General features: G+C 42.6%; 2 protein-coding genes across 2 annotated transcripts; one reads left to right on the top strand and one right to left on the bottom strand.

Annotated features, from left to right (window-relative positions):
• The first annotated feature begins 4,580 nt into the window (after window positions 1-4,580).
• LOC120109898 (probable polygalacturonase) lies at window positions 4,581-8,845 on the top strand. Its single transcript, XM_039123520.1, has 6 exons — window positions 4,581-4,629; window positions 4,737-5,108; window positions 6,545-6,665; window positions 6,910-7,084; window positions 7,226-7,296; window positions 7,883-8,845. Exons 1-6 carry the CDS (start codon window positions 4,591-4,593, stop codon window positions 8,542-8,544), a joined length of 1,440 nt encoding a protein of 479 aa, XP_038979448.1. The 5' UTR covers window positions 4,581-4,590; the 3' UTR covers window positions 8,545-8,845.
• Window positions 8,846-11,094: 2,249 nt separating this feature from the next.
• On the bottom strand, window positions 11,095-24,996 carry LOC120109899 (mitogen-activated protein kinase homolog MMK2-like). Its single transcript, XM_039123521.1, has 6 exons — window positions 24,548-24,996; window positions 17,661-17,790; window positions 15,089-15,226; window positions 13,808-14,140; window positions 11,735-11,918; window positions 11,095-11,648 (listed from the first exon to the last, which is right to left on the bottom strand). The coding sequence occupies exons 1-6, from the start codon at window positions 24,706-24,708 to the stop codon at window positions 11,476-11,478; spliced, it is 1,119 nt and encodes a 372-aa protein (XP_038979449.1). The 5' UTR covers window positions 24,709-24,996; the 3' UTR covers window positions 11,095-11,475.
• Window positions 24,997-26,603: the final 1,607 nt, after the last annotated feature.

Consider the following 26,603-nt stretch of genomic DNA (forward strand, 5'->3'; position numbering starts at 1 on the left):
AACCACCGAGCTCGGCTCGATCTCCATCAACCACCGAGCTCGGCTCGATCCCCATCGACTATCGAGGCTTGGTTCCGATGTCAGATACCTAGATCGAGATCTGGGCGCCTTGAAGCCTGCGACAGCTTCATGTACGAGCTCAAAGGGCTACGACCCCATGCTTCGGATTAAGCTTGGGGTCGACCTCTACGACAAGCTGAGGTACCACTAAGAACAATTCGCGACACGGGGCATATAGCCCCGAGAAGGTACGCTCTGATTGGCGCCTATGTCTTGTTCAATACGCGCGTTCCATTCATTTTTATGTTGGATACTTAAATGAAAATCCCGGCCAATATCGGGATCCTCTGCCGAGCTGATTACGAGCTGAAATCTGGTCGAACGCGCCCGCACGAACCCTAGATCGATTTTTCGGCTGCTCGGCGAAATTTAATCCCGAGCTCGGGGGGTTCAACGATTTGGGCTACAAGCTAGTTACCTAATAAGATGATTAGAGCACGTTGCCCCGCAGCTGGGGCCCCGAGCTCTACGACCACGAAACTGCGACTCAAGCTTTGGAGCTTGGCAAGCTCGAGCTCTTTTTCGATCTAAAGCGCCTTAGCAGCTCGAGAACCCGAGCAGCAAAGCCTTGGAGAAACGTTAGCTAAAAAATGAACTATAAAGGAATTGAAAAAACGAAAGTTGAAAAGGAATATTTCCATTCAAAAGCCCGAAGGCCAAGTACAAAATTAAGGCTCGGCCGTGCGGTAGACAAGGGCCGACCTCTCGTTACAAAAAGGGAAAGAGTACTAGAAGCCTCAAGAGGCGGGAGCCGTAGCATCTTTAGCAGAGATTTCTCCGGGCTCGACTTTGATGACCTCAATCGCCTCAGCCGTCGGACCTCCTTCGGTAGTGGCCCCGACCTCGCCGCCTTCAGTGCCCTCGGGCGCGACCTCGGGAGTAGCTCCCCGAGCAGCCTCTTCCGCGGAGGCCTCCGGAGCTGCCTCTCCGGTCGTCTCGTCCGACTTCGCCCCGAGGCCCTCGACTCCAGCTCCGGGCTGAAGTAGATTGAGATCAAAATTGGGGCAGAGCTGGCACAGTTGATTGTGGAAGTTGTTGAACCCTTGAATAAGGCCGTTCACGGCTTCCTCCTCGAGCAGCTCTTGAAACTCTTCCGATTCTCGGAAGAGCCGGACGGCATTCTGAGCCCGTTCTTGGGCCTCTTTTTTCTGAGCTTCGAGCCGCTCGGCCTTCTGCTCCGCTTCCTTTGCTCTCTGCTCGCGGACGGCGAGCAGAGATTGCGCCTCGGCCAGGCGAGCCTCGGCGTCCTGCAACTCTGATCTAGCCAGAGTATGAGCGGCCTTCTCCTCCTCGAGCGCCATCGATAGGAGCTTAACTTCGTCCTCAGTGGCGCCCACTCTGAGCAAGAGCTCCTTCTTGTGGAGCTCGAGCTCCGCCAGCTTCCGCTCGGCCTCGTCCAGAGCCCGTGAACTCCGACGGGCCCGCTCTTTGTAATCCGCCCCAAGCGAGATCAGCGTCTCGACCTCATGAAGATGCTGCGATCAAGGCAGAAATTAGGCTGAAAATAGAATTAGAGTATCAGAGCTAAAGACGTAGGGAATAAGTGACAGTAAACAAAAGACTTACCTGAACAGCGGAGAGGCGGGCCGACTCCAAAAATTGGTTCAGGCTCATGGCCTGAATCTTCGCCTTGTCGGCTGGAAGGAGCGCGACGCGGAAAAGTTGCCGCGCCGTCTCGATATTCTCGAGGGCTGAGTCGCCCTCGGACACCATCCACTCCACCACATAGTACCGCCTTTCTTGTTGGCCCTCGTTCTCCGGCGGGTCGGGGAGGCCGGACCTTGTCGCACCCGGGGAAGGCGGCCTCGCAGCCCCTTGGCTGCTGCCCGGCTCGGATGCCGAGCCCTTGGGTCGGATGGGAGGCCGACCAGGAATCTGTGAGATCGGCGCCGGGCACGTGAGCACCATAGTCGCCCCCCCCCCCCCCCCTCCCCGAACTTCCGGGCTCGGAGCTCGGACCTCCCCTCCTAGCAGCTTCGAAGGGGTCAACTCGAGGAGCAGAGACCTTTGCCTTCTTCTTCAGTTCGAGCGGCTCTCCTCCGAGCTCGGCAGCTCTCTTCCGGAACCGAGCGTACAGAGCTTCGCTTTTGGTTACCATTTTTGCGATGTCTGCAAGGACGAGCAGGATAAGAATGCAGAATGTTAATTAAAAAAAAAAGAGAAAAAAGAGGCTTCCTACTGTTACCCTTACCATGAGGACGCGCCGAGCTCAGGCCTACATTCACTAAAGCGTCCTCGCTTATGAGGCCGCTCAGAAGAATACCGTCCCCGAGGCTGCGAACGGCGTCAAGGATCCCCTGCTCGCGCGTGGAAAGCCTAGGGATTTTGTTGGCGGTCCTGAGTCGGCTCGGCCTCCACCTAGGATCAAACCCCCACGTCCGCTCGGAACCTAAAAAGAAAAATTTCTTCTTCCAGTCGTGAATGGACGACGGAGCGCCCTGGAAGAGTGGCCGGCCCGCCCGAAGGGCGACATAGAGCCACTCTCCGTCTCCCGGGTTCGACTTCAGCATAAAGAGCCGCCGGAAAACATTCACGGAAGACGGGATCCCGTACGCCATGCACAGCGACAGGAACCCGATGATCGTCCTCCATGCGTTCGGAGCAAGTTGCGCCGGGACAAGTTGGTACTCCCCGAGCAACTCGTTCACGAACCCATGGAAGGAAAATCGTAGGCCGGCCCAGAGTGCCTCCAAGTACACTCCGATCCGACCTAGGGGGGTTCGTCACCTGATCCTCCAACCCAGCGGGTTCCAAACGGAACCCTCACTGAGGAAAGAACCACTCCTCGACCATCTCAACCTCTAACTCACTCATTGCGGACCCGATTTCATTCGGACCGAGACCCATTAGGAAAGAAGGAAGAGAAAAGAAGGGAAAAGGGGTTCCGGGCGGATGAAAAAGACACCTATGGGGTTCGCCGGAGATAATGGAGGATCGGTTGCTTCGGACTGAGAAGGAGATGGGAAGAAGATGAAGACAATGGGAGGAGACGGCCCAGGAGGGATATATATATATAAACCCCTCTGACGGCCCAGATCTGCGAAGTGGAGCGCTGCTCCCCCTTCAGATCATGACACGCGTCAACCCTGAAAATTAAGGCGCTGCATTCAATTCGAACCAACACTTCGAATACAGAAGCGTCTCGTCGGATCGTATGGTCTCATCATGAGCCCACGACGCGAGGACCTTCGAAAAACGAAAAGGTACTCTGATAAAACGTTTCCGAATAAAGAGACGCCGCCTATTAAAGGTGCCTTGAAACGCGCGATAATTCAAAATCCCCCTAATCCACATTAACACAACTGAAACTACTTCCCGCGCTCGAACCTGCGAGCAGCTCGAGCTCGGAAGTCGGGGGGTAGTGTCGGGGGAAAAATATATCGCCACGCTTGACCGAGCAGACCCCTCCGAGCAGGGGCCGACCGAGCAGACCCCTCCGGGCAGGGGCCGACCAAGCAGACCCCTCCGAGCACGGGCCGACCGAGCAGACCCCCTTCGGCCTGGCGATACCCGAATAGCCCTACCAACCCTAGGACGTCTGACCTGCGCGCTGAGGTTACATCCTCCCGCAGCACGACCGAAAGACTATGTTTTGTCTTCGCTAAAAATTAATGTGTATGAGTCCCGCGGACATCTGGTTCACTCAACAATCAAAGCGCATGGTACCTACAGGCCCTCAGCCTACTCAACAATTAAAGCGTATGGCTTCCATCGCCTACGGACATCGAGCCTCTCACGGCAAACACGCATGACTACGAATGATGGCATGACTCCACGACAACTTGAGCTTCGGCCTAATCTCCTACAGTAATAGCATTGATTCACACGATCGAGCATTAATGTCCAATTGTACGACAAACCATTTGCTCTGTCTCATCACAGGTAACCCGGCCCTCTCTATAAAAGGGAAATTTCTCCACTTTAAAGTAAGGATCTGGTTTTCCGGCCTTCTCTCTCTCTTCTGCCATATTGACCCCTCACTGACTTAAGCATCGGAGGGCCGGTGCCGGATAGCCCGGCCACTTGCTTCTTGCAGGTCTCCAGGAGGACGCCGCCCGCCGACGAGCCGCCACCCGCCACTCAGGCAGCGGAGCTCCTCCCTTTCGGCCGACGGTCGCCCCCGGGTTCAATTTCTAGCAACAATAATGATGAATTGGAAAGAATAAAATCCAATCAATACTTTCCATTGACACGTTCTCTAAAATTATTTTTAGCCCGAAGTGTTCCATTAGAGCTCAAGTTGCCCAGCCAAAAAAAGAAGTGTTCCATTAAAGCAAATGATGCCTAATTGATACCTCCCTTTTATTTCCTCGCACCCGTATTTATTAGGATACCTCTGCCCGCAGGATTGGATTCCAGCATATCTCTAGGTAGATTCGCCTTTCATTTAAAAGGGAATGAAATGAAAACAAGGGCAATTGATACGTTACAAAACCAAGACAATTATCCTGGGCGGCTGAGCCCAATTTCCTCTATAAATTGCACCCAAATTCGAGGATAGCCATTGCTATCTTCCCCTCCCAACCAATAATGGCGCTGCTCATGAGCAATACCGCGAGAAAGCTCTACGTAACCCCCTCTCTTCCCTTCCTCTCATGCACACAAATAGAAACAAAAAAAAAAGGTTTCATATATTTTCCTTCTTTTTATCTAATTAATTCCTACTTTTCATACAGGTGCCGAGGCTGGTGATCTTATGGATGGTGGCACTGGTGGGTCTCATTGGAGCCGCGGAGTGCACGAGGCTAGGGAACCACGGCCACCATCACTGGAGGGCCGGCGGCGGCTGGCCCGAGTGGGCGGCGGCGGCGGGTGCCGCCGGCCGCCGGGCCCACACGGCGAGCCTGAAGGACTTCGGGGCGGTGGGGGACGGCACCACCTCCAACACGCACGCCTTCGCGGCTGCCATCGCCCACCTCAGCCGCTTGGCCGCCGACGGCGGGGCGATGCTCGTCGTGCCACCCGGCAAGTGGCTCACGGGGCCTTTCAATCTCACCAGCAAATTCACCCTCTTCCTCCACCGCGACGCCGAGATCCTCGCCTCCCAGGTGCGGTCGCCGCCCTCTCCCCCTCCCTCCTCCGTCTCTCGCTTCGCCTCTGTCGGTTTATGCTTCACGTGTTTGCTCCTTCGCATGCACCGATTGGTTTTCTTCCCAATTAGCAAGTACGTATTATTAAGTATTATCCGTCCGGCCATAGATGTAACGCATTGTATGGACGGTGAAGATCATAGATGGGCACGACCCGTGGAAGTTGTCGCTCAGCCAGTAATTTAGCAACTTTATTCGAGCCTCCTTAGACGTATTAAAAGCGGTCGTAGGAATTTTATTTAACTTGGATGGTATGATATTTATTTCTCAACCTATCAAATCAAATATTTGATAAGTTTGTGCACTGAGTGCATAAAAAAAAGCAATTAATCACTCAGTTAACTTAAAAAGAATTACAATTCTTTACGGTGCATGTTATGTAGCACAAATGATTGTGCAGCCTAACTGGACACTGCAGGCATCTTGGATGGATGGTAGCAAAAGAAAAAAATTCCAAATCTATATTGTTTAAGGAATATCACCCAACTATCCTTACAAATTTGGGATAGGATAGAAAGATTGTTTTTTCCTATTATAATTAGGTTTTTTTAAAAAAAATTGCTTTATAATTTCCAATGACCTTTTAAAGAGACATTCCTAATAGGGATATCAATAATGTGATTTCGGTGCCCTTAGTTAAAAAATCGAAACTGGAATTGAAATTTACTATCATCCTCAAAGCCAAAACCGAAATTGAATAATTTTTGAATAAAAAATCATAACTGTCACCAAAAAAAATAAAATCAAAAAATCGCCAAAAAACCGAAATTCATTTATTTTTTTTTCATCTTACATATATTTTTAAATAACTAAATTCATTTAATTTTAGATTTACAAATAATATCACAAGTATTAAATATTGGGTACATTTAGTTTCGATTTCAAGTTTAGTGTCAAATTTGATGCCGAGTTTGGTTTCAAATCGAGAAATCATCAGAATCGCAACTAAAACTGAAATCGAATGGTTTTTAATTTTTAAACTCATCAACGAAACTATTCTCATTTAATTTTGGTTAAACCGTGCCGTTTAATTCAGAAATAAATAAAATATTCATATATCCATCTTTGTTGACATCCATAATTCCAAACAACCATAATAGACAAATATTATGCAAAATGGTTGCATAGCTTACGTAGAATTCTCCTGTCAATGTATTTTTTTTTTTAATACGGATGCGTTATTGCATGCGCCCATAAGACTAAATATTCCTTGATTTACAATCCAACCTGTGTCTGTTGTAAGTTGTAACTCCATCTTGCAAGATGCAAAGATCCCTTGGAAACTGACAGAAATTGTGAAAGATAGTTTAGTCCTAACAACAAAAAGATTAGCTGAGACTTGAACCTTTTGCCTCATCCACCGTTCAGTCATTTCTCACGATATGGTGTTGCAGGACCTGAACGAATGGCCAGTCATCGATCCCCTGCCCTCTTATGGGAGAGGAAGGGACTCAGCTGGTGGAAGATACAGCAACTTCATCATGGGAACTAACCTCACAGATGTGGTCATCACAGGTATTGCAAGTATTCTTTTCAAGGCTTTTGTAACAATACTGATTCCCATTTTACTGAATAAATTTTTCGACGGATCATAATCCCTGTCCATCATTTATGCAAAAGATGATGGATTTTAAATCTAACCGGCCATCTAATTCACTCGAGAATCGTTGGTCAATAAGGTTTGGAGTTGGACTAAGATTGATCCTTTCAGCTAACATGAATCGCTTTTTAACAACGTCTGTTGGCCGATATGTTGCAGGGGATAATGGAACGATCAATGGGCAGGGGAGATTCTGGTGGGATAAGTTCCGTAATAATCAGCTGAAGTACACTCGTGGTTACCTGCTTGAAATAATGTACTCAGACCGTGTCCTTATTTCCAACATTACATTCAAAGACTCTCCCTCATGGAACGTCCATCCGGTTTACAGCAGGTTTGATCATCTCCTCAAAGGAAAACTGAGAAACTCCATGCCATCATAAGTAGAGAAACTCCATGCCATCATAAGTCACAACCCATATAACTGATTTTTTTCGAGGTTGAATGCTGACAGAAGCAATTGACCTATATGCAGCAATATCGTAGTGTCGAACGTCACCATTCTTGCACCATTTGACTCTGCAAACACCGATGGGATCGATCCAGGTACTTCTGCTGCTTATAGAAGATCTATTGTTTATAAATTGTATTCACCGGACAATCAAAATGCTAACTGGAAATATTAGACTTGTTTTGCACATGCTTGTATATACTGTTCGACTCTATTTTTCTACTGTATAAATATTTAGGATATGCTTCTTCTCATGGTTTCTTAAAGGAGGAAGAAGAAAAGAAAAGGAAAGATACATTAAATAGGTAAAAGCCAAGTGAAAGAGAATCGATTTTCTTTAAAAAAAATCACATTACTGATCTTCGAAGATTATTGGCTGCATTCTTTCTCACATTCCATGTTAACAGACCTCTTTTTGAACTCATATCAAGAAATAAAACACCTCTTTGTAAGAAATATAATCATCACGAGTTAAGGTCATCTTGCTATCCATTCTTCCTGTATATATTGGTAATACCTTTGTGGTGTTAGTTATAGCCATTCACAACCATCGTAAAAAATACTCATGAAACCGTACGAAAGTTCATTTCCCATTTTTTTCTGGGGAAGTTCAAAGCTGACTTAGGATACAGTAATTTTCCAAAGTTTGATTGATAGTTTTGGTGCTTCCCGTCCTCACAGACTCCTGCTCCCATGTCCTCATCGAGGACTGCTTCATAGTCTCCGGCGATGACTGTATCGCCATTAAAAGCGGCTGGGACGAGTATGGAATTGCTTTCAACATGCCAACCCAGCATGTAAACATCAGGAGGCTCACCTGCATCTCCCCCTTCAGCGCCACCATCGCCCTTGGAAGCGAAATGTCCGGCGGAATCCAAGACGTCAGGGCTGAAAACATTACAGCCATCAACACGGAATCTGGGGTCAGAATCAAGACAGCCGTCGGAAGGGGAGGATTCGTGAAGGACATTTTCGTGAGAGGGATGACCTTGAACACCATGAAGTACGTCTTCTGGATGTCGGGCAATTATGGGCAGCACCCTGATGACAAGTACGACCCCAACGCAATCCCAGTTGTCCGGAATATCAGGTACAGCAATGTGGTCGCCGAGAATGTCACCATAGCCGGACACTTGGAGGGAATTCCGGGGGCACCCTTCACTGGGATATGCTTGTCTAACGTCACCATAGATGTTGCGCACTCGAAGAAGAAGCTGAAGTGGAACTGCACTGAGATTGAGGGCGTGGCAAGCGCTGTGACTCCTACCCCTTGTGCTTTGCTCCGAGATCAAGGAACCGGTGCAGCGCCATGTCCATTCCCCGCGGATAGTTTTACCTATTGATACATTCCATGAGTGCAGAAAGAGTTAAAAACTGTGTGACAGCTGGTGCGAGTTCTGTTTTCCTTGAAATAATTCCTTCCTGTCCAACATCACGTAGGAGCAGAGCGTGTATGCGTTTTCTAGTTCTTGATGATTGGATTTTCAATCCGGAAATTTAGTGTTTAATAAATGATCCATTTCCATCACCAAAAAAATAAAAAATCCACTTCTCCTGGGGATTTGAGTTCCATTTTTTTAACGAGTAAGCTATAGCATCTGCTTGCGTGTATGTGAAGCTTGACCTAAATTTATCACTAACAAGTACTAGTTTAATAGCTACAGGGACTATTATTGCAACTGATTATATATAACAACTGCTACTGCAATATAATGGAAGTTCTAATAAAGTGGATGCACCTAAGAAAAAGAAGAAAAGATCTTAATAACCCTCTGAGTTAATGAATTTATTGAGAGGATGAGCAGATCATTGGAGAGAATATTTTGCTTAAACTCTGTTCTCATATTTCTATAACGTGAAACTATAGGTTAAACATACTGAAAAAGTTTATCAATCATTTATTGACTCCATTTGATTCTCTTGTTGAATGCGCAAAGGTTAAAAGAGAACACGCAGGCTTTGTATATTGCAGATGAAATTGATCTTGGTATAAAGATGATACTTTTTTCTTATTAACTGACTAAAAAGTGTCTCAACCAACAGATATCATCAAGAGAACAAGCTCTATCTTGAAAGACAAATCCTTTCGATATACTATGCTAGAGTTATTTAAAGTTGTAAACCAAACTAGCAATATAAAATATAAGGATTTATTTAACGCTACATGAATAAAAACTTCAAGCTGTGCTCTCTGTAGCAAAATACGTCTCCTTTCATCTTATTACAATAATTAAACTTTTATAAATTAACTAGGGGCCAAAGGTAAGTTTATTGACAAGGGTATTTCGACCTTACAATGTGCTTTAAAACCTATTTTAGCCATTGAGAAGTTCAGTAGGCTTGTCCGAATTGCTGCACATATATTCCAGTTTTGATACAAGTGTTTATGCCGAGATGTGGTATTTGAACTCTCTCCAGCTTCCACAACACCCTCCCTCCCCAAGAGCCCACAAAAACGAGGGAAAAAAAAGACTTCCCAGTTGGCTTAAATGAACTAATCAATATGTTGTTGAAGGAGTTGAAGGATCAAATTTTCAATGATGCCATGGCGATGCTTCACTTTATTTATTTGTATGTAATGGAAACCCAGATAAATAATTTCAATCAGTTCTACAGATTCACACATCTATTTGTATGTGAAAATTTCAGCCCCAAACAACTTCATGCAACCACGTCTTTTGGAACCCTCCGTAGCTTCTTCCGATATGCCCATGCATGGAAGAAGCTCTTAAGGTACTTAAGCCCCGTTTGGAAAAGCTATTGGCCATAGAACTTTTGAAAGTAGAGCTATTGGAAGTAGAGCTTTTTGAAAAAGAGCTTTTATAAAAAATTGTTTGCTGTTTGGTAACTATATTTCTAAAATACTATTATATTTTAACATGTATTTGGTAAACAAACTGAAAAGGTATTTTTGTATGACAAAATTACCATAAAGAACATTGCATAGTATTATACAACAGAGCATAATAAAATATAACATATATTAATACAAAAATATATAATCTAGTACAATATTACTATAATGTAATATAATATTATTATAATATAGTAATATAACATTATATATTATAGTATAATAATTTAATATAATATTAAATTATTTAACATAACATATCAATGTATTATGATATATGTAATATAATATTATATTTATAGTATAATACAATAATAAAGGTACGAAATATTATAATTATTAGCATACATTAATTTTTCATAATATAACATAATATTAAATTATTTAATATAACATATTAATGTATTATGATATAATGTAATATAATATTATATTTATAGTATAATATTTATAGAAAGAAATTTAAAAAAAAAAATTTCTCCTAAAATGTGATTTGAAAAATGCATACAAAAATAGAAAACAAGAATAACTTTTCTTGCACGGAAGAGAGTCTGATCTATGGCTAGAGTTCTTTATTAGGGCTCCAACAAATTTTTAGGTTTATAAAGGAACAAAATATGTAATTGTTATATTTTATTATGAATATTTTATTCCAAAAAACAGCTTTCAGACAAAGCTCAAAACAGTTTTTTCGGAAAGCTCCAAAATGAAGCTTCTCCCAAAAAACTATTTTTAGCTTTCTGAAAAAGCTAAAATAGTTTTTCAAAAATTTTACCAAACATTTTTTTTCATCTAAAAGTGCTTTTGGAGGGCCAGAAACTACTTTCTAGCCCTCCAAAAGCTCTCCCAAATGGAATCTTAATCTCAGAGCATTTGTACGCACCAGTCATTCTGCAACATGTCAAAGGTAATTTGCAGTCCAAAGACTTATGAGAAGACACAAAAATCATGGATCATTCCTATGAATAAATTAACCCTGCAACACCGTTATCAAAGCTGACAAGTTTTTTCTCAAAAAAGAAAAAAAAAAGCTGACAAATTTAAAGAGACAGAGAAATTCATTAATGCAAGAGAACCAACAAGATATCACACAACCCACTCAACATGTGGTACTATGGTAATGTCTAAATGATTCTTAGACCAAAATGACATGCCACTCTAACATTCGAGTTCAAAGGCCTGCACATAACATGGTTAACTTCTGCATACGACTTGCTTTATAACTGAACCATTTGATCCACTTCAAATATCTTACATTAAGCATGATGTGGAGAGGACATTAAAGACTCCAGCTATGGCCACTCCCAATAAATTGTACCATGATGATCGTAGCAGCATGTATTTCTTTTTACCTAATGAACGAACGGTCATACAAAGTATCATATTTTTAGGCATATATAGTATCTGCATGTATATCTTCCTAGTGAATAGGATCTGGGTTGTACTTCAGTGACTCCCTCCAGATGAGCTCCTTGATATTTTCTTCAGTAAATGATGGCTGTTCAAAATCAAAATTGAAAGGTGCTCGACAGACAGGCTCATCATTGATGTCATGAAGAGATGCCACATATGGATGACAAAGCGCCTCATCAACTGCAATATGAAAATAAGTACCGGCATGAAAGAATGGAATCCAGACTATATACATTGAGAATAAACTATCAGAAAGTTCAAGGTACCTGTAATTCGCTTGCTTGGATCAAACACAAGCATTCTCTCCAGCAAATCAACTGCTCCAGGAGACATGCTGGGGAATCTGACAGAGAAATTTTGCTTTGGATATTGTGGTAGCTGTCTCACATATCTTCGGGCATTTTCACTTCGAAGAAACCCAAGGTTTGAGTCATCGGGTGAACCTATTAGCTTTTTGGCGGAAAGAATCAAACGAATCGTGTCAGAATTCAAATTGAGCAATAACTACTTATCCTCCAATCATCTAACAGTTTTTAACATTGTAAAACTAAAAAAGAAAAGCAACTAAATGAAAGTTGAATAACTCCTCAATCATCCATAGTTTATTGCAAGGAAACACAAAGTTGCTTATGCACATACAAAGATAATAACAGCATAGAACAAGGAAAGCGGTGTGAAGCACCCATTAATTAGATAAAATTATTTTGCACGAATTGGAATATGACAAGGCAGTTTATCATAATCAGAAATTCCATCAGGAAATTTGACTAATGCGTGAAATGTCTTTAAGGGAATGAAGGTGCAAATTTTGCCCAAACCTACATATAATATATTCATATTTAGACACACCCCGTACAAAGTTGCTGACGAAGATCTGCCTATGTCCGCCTCGAATAATGCAGAGGAAGCAGCCTCAACTATTAAAAAAATAATAACTTATAAGCCTGACCTCGTGTCTCTGAGGTGGTTTTGTCCACCGCACTTGGTGCATGTACCAACGGGCTATATCCCAAATCAATAGCGTTCCAAGATCATTTTTTTCACATTCCCATAATGGTTTTCTTAAGTGTCCTTTCCGGATACTCTGTTTGAGCCCCAATTTACCACAGCCTCTTATTCTTCATAGCATGGTACAATCTTATCTCACTTCATCAGTTCAAGTACTACCTCGTTCTGTGAAGCACCCATCTCGGGCTCCTCGTCTTTGCAACCATCATCGTACATATATGAACTTTCTTTTGTTGCCCAAAGTTCTGACTGTACAACATCATTAGCTTTATATCCGTATTATGCAATTTTCCCTTGACCCTGCTAGCATGACAGTGAAATATACTACCAAGCACATCTTTCCTTTTTTCATACCAATGTGGTTATTTACACATATTGTTATCCATCTTTCATCTTTCAGCCTAAGATCTTGACGACATTTGTGCCATCTGCTTGACCGTATTTTTTGATCATGCCACAAGTCATCTGTGTTCCCATTATAATTGCACCCTGCTAAGTCCAGATTTGGTTTGATTTAATTGGTTAGGACTGGTATCCTCCAAAGCCTTCCTTCGTATTCCCACATAGTACATACTTGCATGATGAGTCTTAGAGACAAGGGTTAACTTTTAGCATAGGCCTAGGTAACTGGAAATTTCTACTTAGGGTACATCTCACTTTGGAACCTCACTGGAAATTAGTTGCTGCACCTCTTCCTAAAGGCTTTAACATTTCTCTTTGTTCTTCATAGCTGAATTTTTCAATTTCAAATCACATCAGAAGCTAAAAACACTGGCGAGCATCACTCAAATCCGAAAGCTTCATAAGGCATTGATATTTTTAGATGCCAGAACTATGAAGTGACAAGCATAATACTAAAAGTAGCACAACCAAGAGGGCAAAAAGAAAAGGAAGCTGGAAAGTCAAAACAACAGTATGAAAAATTGAACCTATGGATTAATTTTTTTATTCATAATTTGTGATGAGACCTCAATTGAACTACTCAGTAACGATTTAAAGTGAAATATTGGTAGATAGAGTCACAACAAAGGATGCATGAGAACAGCAAAAACAAATTAGAAAATTATAATAACACAACTTTATCGGCGTAGGAAGATTTTTTTCCAAATAACAAAAATAATTGACAGGATTAACGATAGTTCTCCAAAAGGGAACACAACAATACTGTTAAGATCTGTCTTGGATTCACCATGTACTCATTTTATTTATCAATAAAATTTTGCAGTGGATTTACACCACTGTCCTCAAAAAAAAATTGTTAAGCCGGAAATCCTCCATGCATCAGCCATCTTGCATATTAAGTTAACTAATGAGATTTCTCAAAGCCATACCTCAGTGATCAATCTTAGCTGATGGACATAGTCTCTTCCTGGAAATAAAGGTTCACGTGTCACAATTTCACCAAGTATGCACCCTACTGACCAAATGTCGATAGCAGCCGTGTATTCTGAACAATTAAGGAGCAGCTCAGGTGCTCGGTACCAACGAGTGACGACATACTCTGTCATGAAATCTGTTTCAGAGGTTGTCCTTGCAAGTCCAAAATCTCCTATCTTAAGATCACAATTTGCATTTATGAGCAAATTGCTAGGCTTGATATCACGGTGCAAGACATTTGCTGAATGGACATATTTCAGCCCTCGTAATATCTGATATAGGAAATACTGCCAGAACAGATAAATATCATGAGATTGCATTAAAATATACTGACTACAACTTATTGTTTAAACATCTGGAAGTCATGTTCATGCAAAGTATCACAGGTACTGAATTTACACAAATTCTCAGACATGATGGTTAAAGATATTTCTTGAACAACAAAGGAAAAGAGAAAACATTTTTGGAAGTAAGACAGCAATGGATTTTTTGAAAAAAAATCCTTTAGAAAGAGTCCCTTCAGGCAAAAACAAGTTCTCTTAGCTGCAATAGAAATCCTATCATCAAGAAATGTTAACACAAAGCAACATATTCAAACTCTGCTTCAGAGATTCAAGTATTATGATCGTGACATATTTAAACTTTAACTAAAGATTTAAGAATGAAAAAGATGATATATAGGTGTTCTCGTAAGTCACCTGAAGTTATAATCTCAAAACAATTAAGAGAAAAAAATGTGGTCCAACAAAAAACAAAAGATGAAAAAATGTGAGAGATTTTAAAAAGTGGAGAGAATAACAGGTACAAGAAATATATCAAAAATAGGTAGAAATGTACTGTATACAGAAGTAATTCATGAATAATTCACAATGATCTGTTTATGAATATGAGTTTTTCAATGTTTTGCCAAAAGAATATTATATGTCAATGAATGTTGTGCTATTTCCATCAGATTGTATTAAAATCAGTGAAAAGATTATGGCAAAATATGTGGAAGTAATTTCCCTTCTTCTAAAGAAAAACAGAGAATTACATGAATCATTTCAACCACAGAAGAGAGAAAAAATAAAAAAGAGGAAAAAGTCCATCAGGTCCAAAGTTCTTCCTGTTACAAACATTTGCGAGTATAATCATGATATACAATCATGGAAAAACTATTGATGTCACTATATAAGACATATACAGCTATAATGATATCATTTCACTTGCATTATGGAAAGATTACTGCACCAAACCTGGCAATGGTCATCAGTCAATGGCTGATTGGACCGGATTATCTGATGAAGATCAGTATCCATTAATTCATAAACAATGTATACATCATTAAAGTTTTCCCTCTGTGGAGGGCGTATGATGTCCTTGAGGGCAATTATCTGTCATACAGAAATGATCAAGTTGTCAGGATGTAGAGGTGCAACAACAAACACATAGTGCGAGCAGAAGTGCTAAAGTGGAAATAAAGCAGTGAACCTGCAGAGAGTCCTATAATGAGGTATCTTCAAAGTCACAGTTTAGGAACCTCTCTAAAATAGCTTTCACTTAAATCATCAAAACTATGAGACACTATCTAGAAGCACTTGTTGAAGGGAATACATGATTGCATCAGGGCATGCAGCCAAATTATACACCATAAAGACACAGCCAGAAAACAATTCACCGCACAAAGGTGCACGTACATAGAAGTGACAGATATAGTTAATGCATAGACATGCATAAAGATTTACAGATACGTCACTTAACAGCACACTGGCATGTATATTGTTTCATACATGCACTATTTAGGCTATGAATCTAACGTACAAACCCTCAAACACAGTAGATCACCAAGAGCTTGCAACAATAATGATACCAAGCAACAGTTAGTTAATTTCAAACCAAAAGGAGAAATGCTACAAGCAAAGCATAGAAGCCAAGTCATAAGCTGCAGAGGTGGTGATCAAGGTGCCAAGTTATCAAGAATAGACAAGATGACACGAGGACACAAATGCAAAAAGTAGTTAAGGAGTTAAACGCAAATATGCGATGCTGCCACTCCAATATGTCTATAGAGAAGCCAAGATTGAAGTATATGAAGAAGCATGTGATCATCAAAAAAAATAGGTAATAATGTCCAACCAAAAATTAAGATCTTTAAATGGAACTCCCATAGCCATGAGATCTGCTAGAATAATGACCATTATAGAAAAATTGCAAGCCTAAGAATAAGAATGCAAGCTTGGGCTGGTTACCAACTCCAAACAATTGCAAAACAGTATAGCCAGCAAAGTTAACTAGCATAACTGATGCTGAGTAGCCAAGCTAACCGCATGTACAAGATCGATGAGGCCCAAGACTTACCTAGCTGGATGGAGGTAGCGAAGTCATAAGACACACAAGGCAGTGAAAGAGGGAAAGAACCAAAAATAACAAGATTGCACAGAAAATAACTCAACCTCAATGTGAACATCTCCAAACTGGGATATTACTATATTAGTCTACACCTACCAAGGTGCAAGAGGTTGAAAATTGAAACATAGGGAGTCAAAGCTGGTCTCAGAACTGCAGGCATGCCAAGGAAGGGTGATGAAAGCTGTGACTGCAAGCCTGAAACATGACATAAACTGAGGAATAATTGAAATGTGAAGCAGCATCTGGACCCCAAGACGGTAGCACATCCAGCATACAATGGAGATAAGAACTAAGCAATGAAGATTTATGAGCCCCAAAGATCAATTATGATGGCAAGATAAACAAGAAGCACTAAAGAAGGCCGGTTCAGAAAAAAAGATTAAAAAAATGACAACGATTTGAATGAATGATTTAAGAAGACATCATGGGTATTAAATCTCTAAGGATGGCCATATTCAGAAAAGTGAGTAGATAGAAAATCAAGATAATTAGAGCCTAGCTAAGGGCCTATTTCATATTGCTTTCGTTTTCTGTTTTTGTTTTCAAAAATCTGAGAAGGAAAATGAACTAGAATGAGCAACATGTATGACGAAATCCATTTGGCTTTTATTTTGTTTGCATAATCTTTAGAGCTTTTTGTGGCAAAGATTTATAGCTTTCAAAAAGAGTGAAAATAAAAGCAAAGAATAGCAGAAGTTTTGTGCAAATGCTATCCTCAACAGAAATGTCCACATGATATTTCACTAACCAGTCAATAAACAAAAACACAAAAATGACAATAATGCCAACTAGACCCTAACCTAAACTATAATCAAAAATTGGACAAGCACGAAGGAAGACATCGATAGAAGTATATAATAATAGAGGACAACAGAGTGATTGGACCAAATGAAGCTGAGAAAGAACCATAAGAAAACCCTCAAACCGATAAGCTTAAATTTCCATGACTACCATGAAGGAAAGTCTTTTAATAGAATGCTTAGTACAAAAAGGTTATTTACAAATAATAAAAAGTTCAATGTTTATGATGGTTTGCAAGCTATTGGGCCCTAAGAGTTTCAGCATTCACAAGCAAGTTTAAAGATGGTTCACAGCACCTCATGAAAAAGCCATGATCGTTCAGGTGATTCTATTGTCTTACAGGCAAGGAAGTGCCCTTTGCCCAAGCAGCTTTGGCATGAGGCCCACTAAAATTTCAAAAGCAGCCAATTAATAACTACAAATATTAGGTTCAGAGAAGTTAGTCAACATTGTCTGGTCATGTATTAGCTGGTCTCAAATATCTAAAAGAACCATTCGTAAGACAATTTTAGAATAATGAACTAGCAAAGACTGCAAATATTCAAATAGCCAAGGTCTAGAGTAATAAATGAAAAGTAAAATAATTAAAAGCAAGCAGCATTAGTATGCTTAGCTTACATTTTCATGATCCATGTGACAGAGAAGCTTTATTTCTCTTAAAGTTCTCTTAGCGTCAATCCGATTATCAAATGCATTGCCGATCTTCTTAATAGCAACCTCTTCACGTGTTTGTGAATTAACAGCAGCACTGGGCAGAAGAAAAACTGTGTTTAGCCTTCAGTAGGGAAGAGCAAAGATTTTATCCATTAGAACTTGAGCCATGAAGGTAACACTTCAGTTATGGTGGATAAATCCAGCTGGTTAGCACATCAGAAAAAGAAGGTACAAACAGTAAACATTATGTATTGGTTGCACGAATTCTTTGAAATCATCCTTGTGTCATGGTTTTAAGAAACAATAAAGCTGAAAGATCAGACAAAAGGAAACAATAAGAGATGGTATTAGACATCAAGCACTCAGGGTAGCCAACAACAAAATGAACGATCCAAGGAAGTGATGAAAAATAGAAGCAATTCCTCCAGGAAACTAAATACAAATTATAGACCTATCCTCCTACTGCCTTGTTTGGCAAGATCAGCTACCACCAAATCCAACTCTGTGAATATGTCCTTCTACTGCTAGCTAATTCTTTTTGAGTTCACATAAATTCCAGTCCCATGTATATACTATAAGGTCCCCTGTAGATTGTAAAGCTAGAACTGGATTTGGGATTGTATTCCATTACAGGATGTTGTCATACCTGAAGAGAATGTTTTAGGACGAAACAGTTGGTGGAATTTTACTTCGCAAAATGAAACTAATGTGACACGTAATAAAAAAAATTCCAAATACCGACATGCTAAACATTTCTACCAAACTTTTTTTATGTACAGTCTTGCAAGTACCAAGTGGTGGCATGGGTAGCCAAACCACCCACTCCAGCAGTTTGCGTAACTAAAACTATACCAAACAAACAAATATATCTTAATAAATGGTTCAATAACCAAGTTTCAGTCTTCGGAAGGTTGTATTTGTTACTGTTAGAATAAGTGGCTCATATTAAGTGGTATTCTTATTTGAGTGGTACACTGGTATTCTAACGGAGCGGAGCGAAGCGACGAGATATATTTATCTTTGGGATAATTATGTAATATTTTATCTTACCAGGGATGCTGATAGGGATTGGGACTCCAGGATTAGGGTTTAGCTATAAATATCTTGTAACCCTTGTTATTTTGTGATAGTGAAAGTTACGGCCGTTTCGCTCCCGTGGACGTAGGCACATTGCCGAACCACGTAAATCCCTGTGTTCTCTTTTCTTCTTCCTCCTCCTCTCTCAATTCTGTGCATTGTTCTGTTCGCCGTTTGGATCCTGTATTTTCCGCATCAATTGGTATCAGAGCCTTAGGTGATATTTCCTGCGGCCGTGGGCGGTGTTCTTCCCGTGGGGAGATTAGAGGCGTCTTCTCCCAAGCCGAGAAAACGCAAAGAAATTTTCCTCCCGTGGGTGGTCTTTTCCGTGCCAGGTTGGTTTCACAGGAGGGGTTGCTTCTTGAAGGCCGTGAAGAGAGGGAAAGGGGAGATCAGCCGTGGAAGGTTTTGCTTCAACGTGAAGGTAGGAGATTTTCCTTTCACGTCGGAGGGGTTTTTTTTGAGGGTTTTGTGTCCTCTCTCCCAAGCACAGGGAATACAATTCTTCACGTGGGCGTTCCTACTTCACGTGGAGGGGGGGCTCGTGGGTTTCTTCTTCCCAACCGAAACCCCATTGTTCTCTGGTTCGTCATGGCTCCCGTGGAGAAAAGAAAACCCCATCGCAGAGAGCATCTTTCCCCGAGCACGCCGTCAACCCCGCAGCCTCCTTCCCGTCGTGCTCTTCAACGGGAAGCAGGAGATCAAGGAGGAGAGGAGCGCTGTCCGAGCAAGGAAGCCCAAACCCCCATCGTCGACCGACGCAAGCGAGGAGAGGAAGAACTTCCCGTCATCCGCGCGCCACCACCGCCGTCCGTGGCGGGATCCAGTGGAGAAAGAGGCCGTCGCTAGCGCTCCGCCCGCCGGTCCTCTCGTCGCGAGGAGGGGGGTTCTGCCGTCGCTAGCGTGCGTTCTGACCTAGGAGAAGAGGGGCGTTTCTGGTATTTTAATTTTTCAACAGATCCTATTTTTCTCTATTTTATTTTGCAAAAAGATAAGATTGTAGGGATGTCTTCTGCAAAGTTCGATGTGATAAAGTTCGATGGAACTGAAAATTTCGGGCTATGGCAGAGGAGGGTGAAGGATCTGTTAGTATCACAGGGTATGGTGAAGACCCTGTATGGAAAGAAACCAGATGATATGGGTAATGCAGAGTGGAAGGAATTGGAGGCTAAGGCTGTTTCAAATATACGACTTTGTCTGGCTGATGATGTGATGTATCATGTCATGGACGAGGAATCGCCGGCGGCAATTTGGTCAAAGTTGGAGAGTCGGTACATGTCCAAGTCATTGACGAACAAGCTCTATCTTAAGCAGAAACTGTACGGTCTTAAGATGATAGAGGGTGCTGATTTAAGCCAACATATCAACGTGTTCAATCAGATTATCAGTGATTTGTAGCGAGTTGATGTGAAGTTCGAAGACGAAGACAAAGCGTTGATGTTATTGCATTCTTTACCTGCTTCTCCTACGTACGAAAATTTGGTTACAACTCTGACGTGGGGAAAGGAGACCCTAGAGTTAGAGGACGTCATTGGAGCCTTGTTAGGTTTTCATCAGAGAAAGAAAGCCAGTGCTGAGAGTTCTCAGGGAGAAGGTTTAGTGGTGAAGGGTAACCAGGAGCGTGGAAGAAGCAACACAAGGAATGGATCAAATCGCAGTAAATCCCGGTCTAAATTCAGGAAAAAGAAGAGCATAACATGCTACAAGTGTGGAAAACAGGGTCACATAAAGCGAAATTGTCCTGAGAAAAAGAAGGGTAAAGATGATGACAGATCTGAAGGGTCCAAGTCTGCAAATATAGTGAAAGAAGACAAAGAGAGCAGTGATGGTGATATACTTTCAGTTTCGTCCAGTTCAGATCATCTCGCGGATTCTTGGATTCTAGATTCAGCATGTTCTTATCACATGACGCCCAATAAAGATTGGTTTGACACCTACAGGTTAGTTAATTCTGGTTCTGTTTTGATGGGTAATGATGCATCTTGCAAAGTCATTGGAATAGGTAATATCAGAATTACTATGTTTGATGGTGTGGTTAGAACGTTGTGTGATGTTAGACATGTTCCAGATTTGAGAAAGAATCTAATTTCATTGGGTACCTTAGACTCTAACGGGTTTTGTTACAAGTCTCAAGGTAGAGTAATGAAGGTTAGTAGAGGTGCTATGACAGTGATGAAGGGGCAGAAAGTAGCAGGGAACATCTACAGGTTGATAGGGACTACTGTTGTAGGTGGAGTTGCTGCTGCAGAATCTGAGTCTGATAATACAGTCTTGTGGCATATGCGTTTGGGTCATATGAGTGAACGTGGTATGCTAGAACTGCATAAAAGAAATTTCCTGAAGGGTGTTAAAACTTGCAAACTGGATTTCTGCAAGTATTGTGTTCTTGAAAAACAGAACAAGGTTCAATTCAGGACTGCCACACACAAGACAGAGGGTATTCTTGACTATATTCATACAGATGTTTGGGGACCAGTCAGAGTAGCATCACGGGGTGGACATACATATTTCGTAACTTTTATTGATGATTTCTCGAGAAAGGTCTGGGTGTACTTCATGCAGCACAAGTCAGAAACGTTTGCCAAGTTCAAGTTGTGGAAAGCTGAAGTAGAGAATCAGACAGGAAGAAAGATCAAATGCCTCAGGTCAGACAATGGGACTGAGTACACAGATTCAAAATTCATTGAGTTTTGTGAGCAGCATGGGATTAAGAGACACTTCACAGTACGCAAGACACCTCAGCAGAACGGTGTGGCGGAAAGGACGAACAGGACTATAGCTGAAAGAGCACGGTGTCTCAGGTTAAATGCAGGGCTTGCAAAGAACTTCTGGGCAGAGGCAGTGAATATGGCATGCTTCTTGATTAACAGGTCACCTAGGGCAGCACTAGATGGTAAGGTTGCAGAGGAGGTATGGACAGGTAATGAGGTAGACTACTCAAGTTTGAGAGTATTTGGATGTCCTGCCTATGTGCATATTCCTAGTGAGGAGAGGTCAAAGCTAGACCCGAAGTCTAGACAGTGTATCTTTCTGGGGTATCAGAAAGGGGTGAAAGGGTACAAGCTTTGGAATTCGAAGGCAAACAAGGTGGTGATCAGCAGAGATGTGGTTTTTGATGAGAAAGCCATGTTGAAAAGTACTCAAGAAGAAGAGAAGCAGATGCCAGAAAGTTGCATCAGCAATAAGCAGGTGATGCAGGTGGAGTTAGAGAGTTCTGTCAAGGAAAATAATGTTCAGGGTACAGAGACTTCTACCTCAGCCGATCAAGAGCAACATAATATAATCACAGACAGACCCAAGCGTACTATCAAGCCACCAACTAGGTATGGTTTTGAAGATTTGGTTTCCTATGCATTAATCACTAGCAGTGGAGATCCTACTACTTTTCAGGAGGCAATACACAGCCAGGAGAAGAGTAAATGGATGGGTGCTATGATGGAGGAGATGGAATCTTTGAATAAAAATCAGACATGGAAGTTGGTGAAGCTTCCAAAGGGGAAGAGAGCGATAGGATGCAAGTGGGTGTTCAAGAAAAAGGAAGCAGTACCAGAAAAAGAAGGGGAAAAGTTCAAGGCACGTCTGGTAGCAAAGGGATACTCACAGAGAGCTGGGATTGATTATGATGAGATTTTCTCCCCAGTGGTCAGACACACTTCCATCAGGGTAGTGTTGGCATTGGTAGCACATTACAATATGGAGTTAGAGCAGATGGATGTAAAGACAGCTTTTCTTCATGGTGAGTTGGAGGAGCAGATTTACATGCAGCAGCCAGAAGGATTTTCAGAACCTGGACAGGAGCACTTAGTCTGTAAATTGAGGAAGTCACTTTATGGGCTAAAGCAATCTCCGAGGCAGTGGTACAAGCGTTTTGACTCCTACATGATTCGGATTAGCTACAAGAGATGTGAGTATGACTGTTGTGTTTATGTGAGGAGCCTTGATGATGGTTCTTTTATTTTTCTGTTACTTTATGTGGATGATATGTTGATTGTTGCGAAGAGTATGAATGAAGTCAACAAGTTGAAGACTTTGTTGAGTAGAGAGTTTGACATGAAAGATTTGGGTGCGGCCAAGAAGATTCTTGGGATGGAGATTCGCAGGGACAGAGATTCCAGGAAATTGTGGTTATCTCAGGATAGTTATATACAAAAGGTGTTGGAGAGGTTCAGCATGGGTAATGCGAAGCCAGTGAGCACACCTTTAGCGAATCATTTCAGATTGTCTACCTCACAGTGCCCAAAGACAGAAAAAGAAATTGAAGACATGTCAAAGGTTCCATATGCTAGTGCAGTGGGGTGTCTGATGTATGCTATGGTTTGTACTAGGCCGGATTTAGCGCATGCAGTTAGTGCAGTGAGCAAGTTTATGGCGAATCCAGGAAGACAGCATTGGGATGCAGTCAAGTGGATTTTCAGATACTTGAGGAGTACTACAGACCATGGTATCATGTTTGTCAGACAGCAGGATGATCCTTCAGTCGTGGGGTATGTTGATGCAGATTATGCAGGGGACTTGGATGACAGGAGGTCGACTACAGGCTATGTATTCACTCTTGCAGGAGGGCCTATCAGTTGGAGGTCCATGGTACAGTCTCTAGTTGCACTATCTACGACTGAGTCAGAGTATATGGCAGTGGCTGAGGCTGCCAAGGAAGCATTGTGGTTAACGGGATTAGTCAAGGAGCTGGGTGTTCAGCAAGGTGGAGTTCAGTTGCATTGTGACAGTCAGAGTGCGATCTATTTGGCGAAGAACCAGATGTATCATGCGAGAACCAAGCACATAGATGTGAGGTATCACAAGATCAGGGAGTTGGTTTCTTCCGGTGACATATTGCTTGAGAAAGTTCACACTTCTGAAAATGCAGCAGATATGTTGACAAAACCCGTTACTGCAGACAAGTTCAAGCATTGCTTGGACTTGGTTAACATCTCTAGGTGCTAGAGAGGATGTGTTCCAACCTATCAGCGTCAGGTGGTATCCCAGATTATTTTTTCTCCTAAGGGGTGAATATTCGCCAAGGTGGAGATTGTTAGAATAAGTGGCTCATATTAAGTGGTATTCTTATTTGAGTGGTACACTGGTATTCTAACGGAGCGGAGCGAAGCAACGAGATATATTTATCTTTGGGATAATTATGTAATATTTTATCTTACCAGGGATGCTGATAGGGATTGGGACTCCAGGGTTAGGGTTTAGCTATAAATATCTTGTAACCCTTGTTATTTTGTGATAGTGAAAGTTACGGCCGTTTCGCTCCCGTGGACGTAGGCACATTGCCGAACCACGTAAATCCCTGTGTTCTCTTTTCTTCTTCCTCCTCCTCTCTCAATTCTGTGCATTGTTCTGTTCGCCGTTTGGATCCTGTATTTTCTGCATCAGTTACCACTAGCTTCTTCAGTTATCTACTTTTAATGTGCAAAAAAAACTTTTCAAACATTGCAATCTCTCAAGATTATGCATCCTCTTCATTCTTGCAATTAATAACCACTATGCTATAACCTGAAATCCGAAAACACAATCAGCATCCAGATCTACTAAGGAATTCATAAAGCCGACTAAAAAAAGTCTATTTCCTAGACTTTTTCCCCCTAATAAGCCATCATAAGTAAAGAAAAACCGCTAAAATTGACAGAAGCAAAGACCATACCCGCTTCTAAGAAACCAATTGAGAAGTCAACCGGACCAACATACCCGAAAAAAAAAACATGATCGAAAATTCAAAATCCATGCACAAAAAGAAAAATAACCTATGAAATAGAGATGATATCTCTCACCAAACAATGCCGTAAGCCCCTCTCCCCAAAGGCCGAAGTGGAGGAGTATACTTGGCGGAGACCTCGAACAGGTTGCCATACACATTGTGCCGCACGTAGCGCCCGCCGTGGGTCAGCACTCCCCTTGTCTGCCCCTCTCCAGAGCTCGAACCCGACGCCATCCCCTGCCCACCGAACTCCCCCCTCTCCTCTATCAAAAAAGGGAAGAAAGAAAGATTTGGTGAAGGAGTCGAAGGGAACGCCGAGAAATCCCAAGGAAAAGCGAGGGGAAGGGAGGAGAAAAGGAGGGGACTCGAGCTCTGGGAACCCGTGAAACAGGGTAGGGGAGTTCGTCGTTTCTATTCTCCTTTCTTCTTCTTTTTATTCTTCTTTCCTTCCTCGCGAGTCCTGTTTGGCTCTGAAATGAGAACCCGAGGGGGGAGAGAGGGAGGAACAAAGCGTGGAAAGGTCAAACAAGATGGCTGCTTTTTTGTCCGATGGATTTGGGAAGGCGACTGGATTGGCTGTTCCTTCGGGGTGGGAACAAGGTGGGTCTCCTTACGTGGACGGATGGACGGAGTAATGAATTTAATAATAACGCTCCCGGAGGTGGACAAGAGTGGACTAATGAATTGAAAATTAAATTAGGTCTGATGGCTTTAACTACCGAGCACGTGCAGCGTATGCAATTGATTTTGCCCCGCCCGTAATGTAATTGTGATAAAACACCATATTTTGTAGCTAATCACCATACGTGCATGTAATTGTGATCAAAAACCATAGATCGTCTTCCACTGTTTAGCACCATCTTGCATCACATTTGGTATATGTCCATCTTGCACCCATGTAGCATTGATGGCAGACAACTATAATATTCAGACAGCCTGCATCAAGGAGCTTCATTCATGTTATTTCATGTTTTACCAAGGAAAAATGTTTGGAAATTATTTTAAAAATATTTTTTTAAAAATTTGAAATAGAACAGGAGATCCAAAACACGATCGTTATGGAAGCTTGACGCCTGTTCAAGATTTGATTTTCCATGTGGTTTCCAATGTGCCCGCGGTTTTCTTTACATATCTTCCATGTTCTCCATTCAAGTATTTTCATGCGCTTTCTGAGTAAAAACATATTCTTTTTCTTGTTTATTCCTTTTCACTTATTGTATTTTCGTGCGTTTTGCCTTCAGGCTCTTTCTCAATAGATGAACGTTGATATGTGCTCCGTATCGTTTGCTTTAGGGTGGTTCTATATACACCCCCCCTATTGCTCAGGACACCCCCCAAAAATTAAAAAAAAATTAAATACTCTCTACACCCCCCCCATTTGCTAAGGACATCCCTAAAAAATTAAAAATTCCTAAATTACCCCCCACCCTCCCCACCCCCTCACCTAAATTGCTCTCTACACCCCCTAAACCCCCCCCACCCCGCTCTTCCCCTCCAAAACACCCGCCGGCTTCTCCCTTCCGCCCAAAAAACCTCGCCTCAAGCACCTCGCCGGCGGCCAAACCCCCTCCGTCTCCCCCTTCTCCCTCTCGTCACCGGTCGGTGCATTGCACCTCGCCAACGCCCAAAACCCCCCCGTTCCCCCTTCTCCCTCTCGTCGCCGGCATTCTCCCGATCTCCGACCACCTCGCCGGCTTCTCCCGGAACCACCTCCCCGGCCATCTCCCGAGCAACGAGCACCTCGCCGGCGCCTCCACGACCACCTCGAGGTAGCTCCCCCCCCCCCCCCCCCCCCCCGCCTCCAGTGCTCCGTTCGGCACTGGATCGCCGAACAGAACCCTTCTGTTCGGCTGAACAGTGCCGAACAGAAGCCTTCTGTTCGGCAACCCTCAACCGAACAGAAGCCTTCTGTTCGGCTGCACAGTGCCGAACAGAAGCCTTCTGTTCGGCTGCACAGTGCCGAACAGAAGGGTTCTGTCCGGCTCCGTGCAGCCGAACAGAATCCTTCTGTCCGGCTCCGTGCAGCCGAACAGAATCCTTCTGTTCGGCACCGTGCAGCCGAACAGAAGGCTTCTGGTGCCAAATCGCGTGCCGTGCTGAATTTTGTGCCGAACATTTATGTATGCAAT

The sequence above is a fragment of the Phoenix dactylifera genome, chromosome 2, assembly GCF_009389715.1.
Source record: "Phoenix dactylifera cultivar Barhee BC4 chromosome 2, palm_55x_up_171113_PBpolish2nd_filt_p, whole genome shotgun sequence".
Classification (NCBI taxonomy): Eukaryota; Viridiplantae; Streptophyta; class Magnoliopsida; order Arecales; family Arecaceae; genus Phoenix; species Phoenix dactylifera.

Bases quoted from the DNA above. Each gene is read 5' to 3' on its own strand.
- LOC120109898 (XM_039123520.1), top strand. From the start codon at position 4,591: ATGGCGCTGCTCATGAGCAATACCGCGAGAAAGCTCTAC. The intron at 4,630-4,736 runs GTAACCCCCTCT...CTTTTCATACAG, and splicing joins ATACCGCGAGAAAGCTCTAC to GTGCCGAGGCTGGTGATCTT. The intron at 6,666-6,909 runs GTATTGCAAGTA...GATATGTTGCAG, and splicing joins CACAGATGTGGTCATCACAG to GGGATAATGGAACGATCAAT.
- LOC120109899 (XM_039123521.1), bottom strand. From the start codon at position 24,708: ATGGCGTCGGGTTCGAGCTCTGGAGAGGGGCAGACAAGGGGAGTGCTG. The intron at 17,791-24,547 runs GTGAGAGATATC...TCTTCTGCCCAG, and splicing joins GGGGCTTACGGCATTGTTTG to TGCTGCTGTTAATTCACAAA. The intron at 11,919-13,807 runs GTATGGCTTTGA...TCCGCCAAAAAG, and splicing joins AGCTAAGATTGATCACTGAG to CTAATAGGTTCACCCGATGA.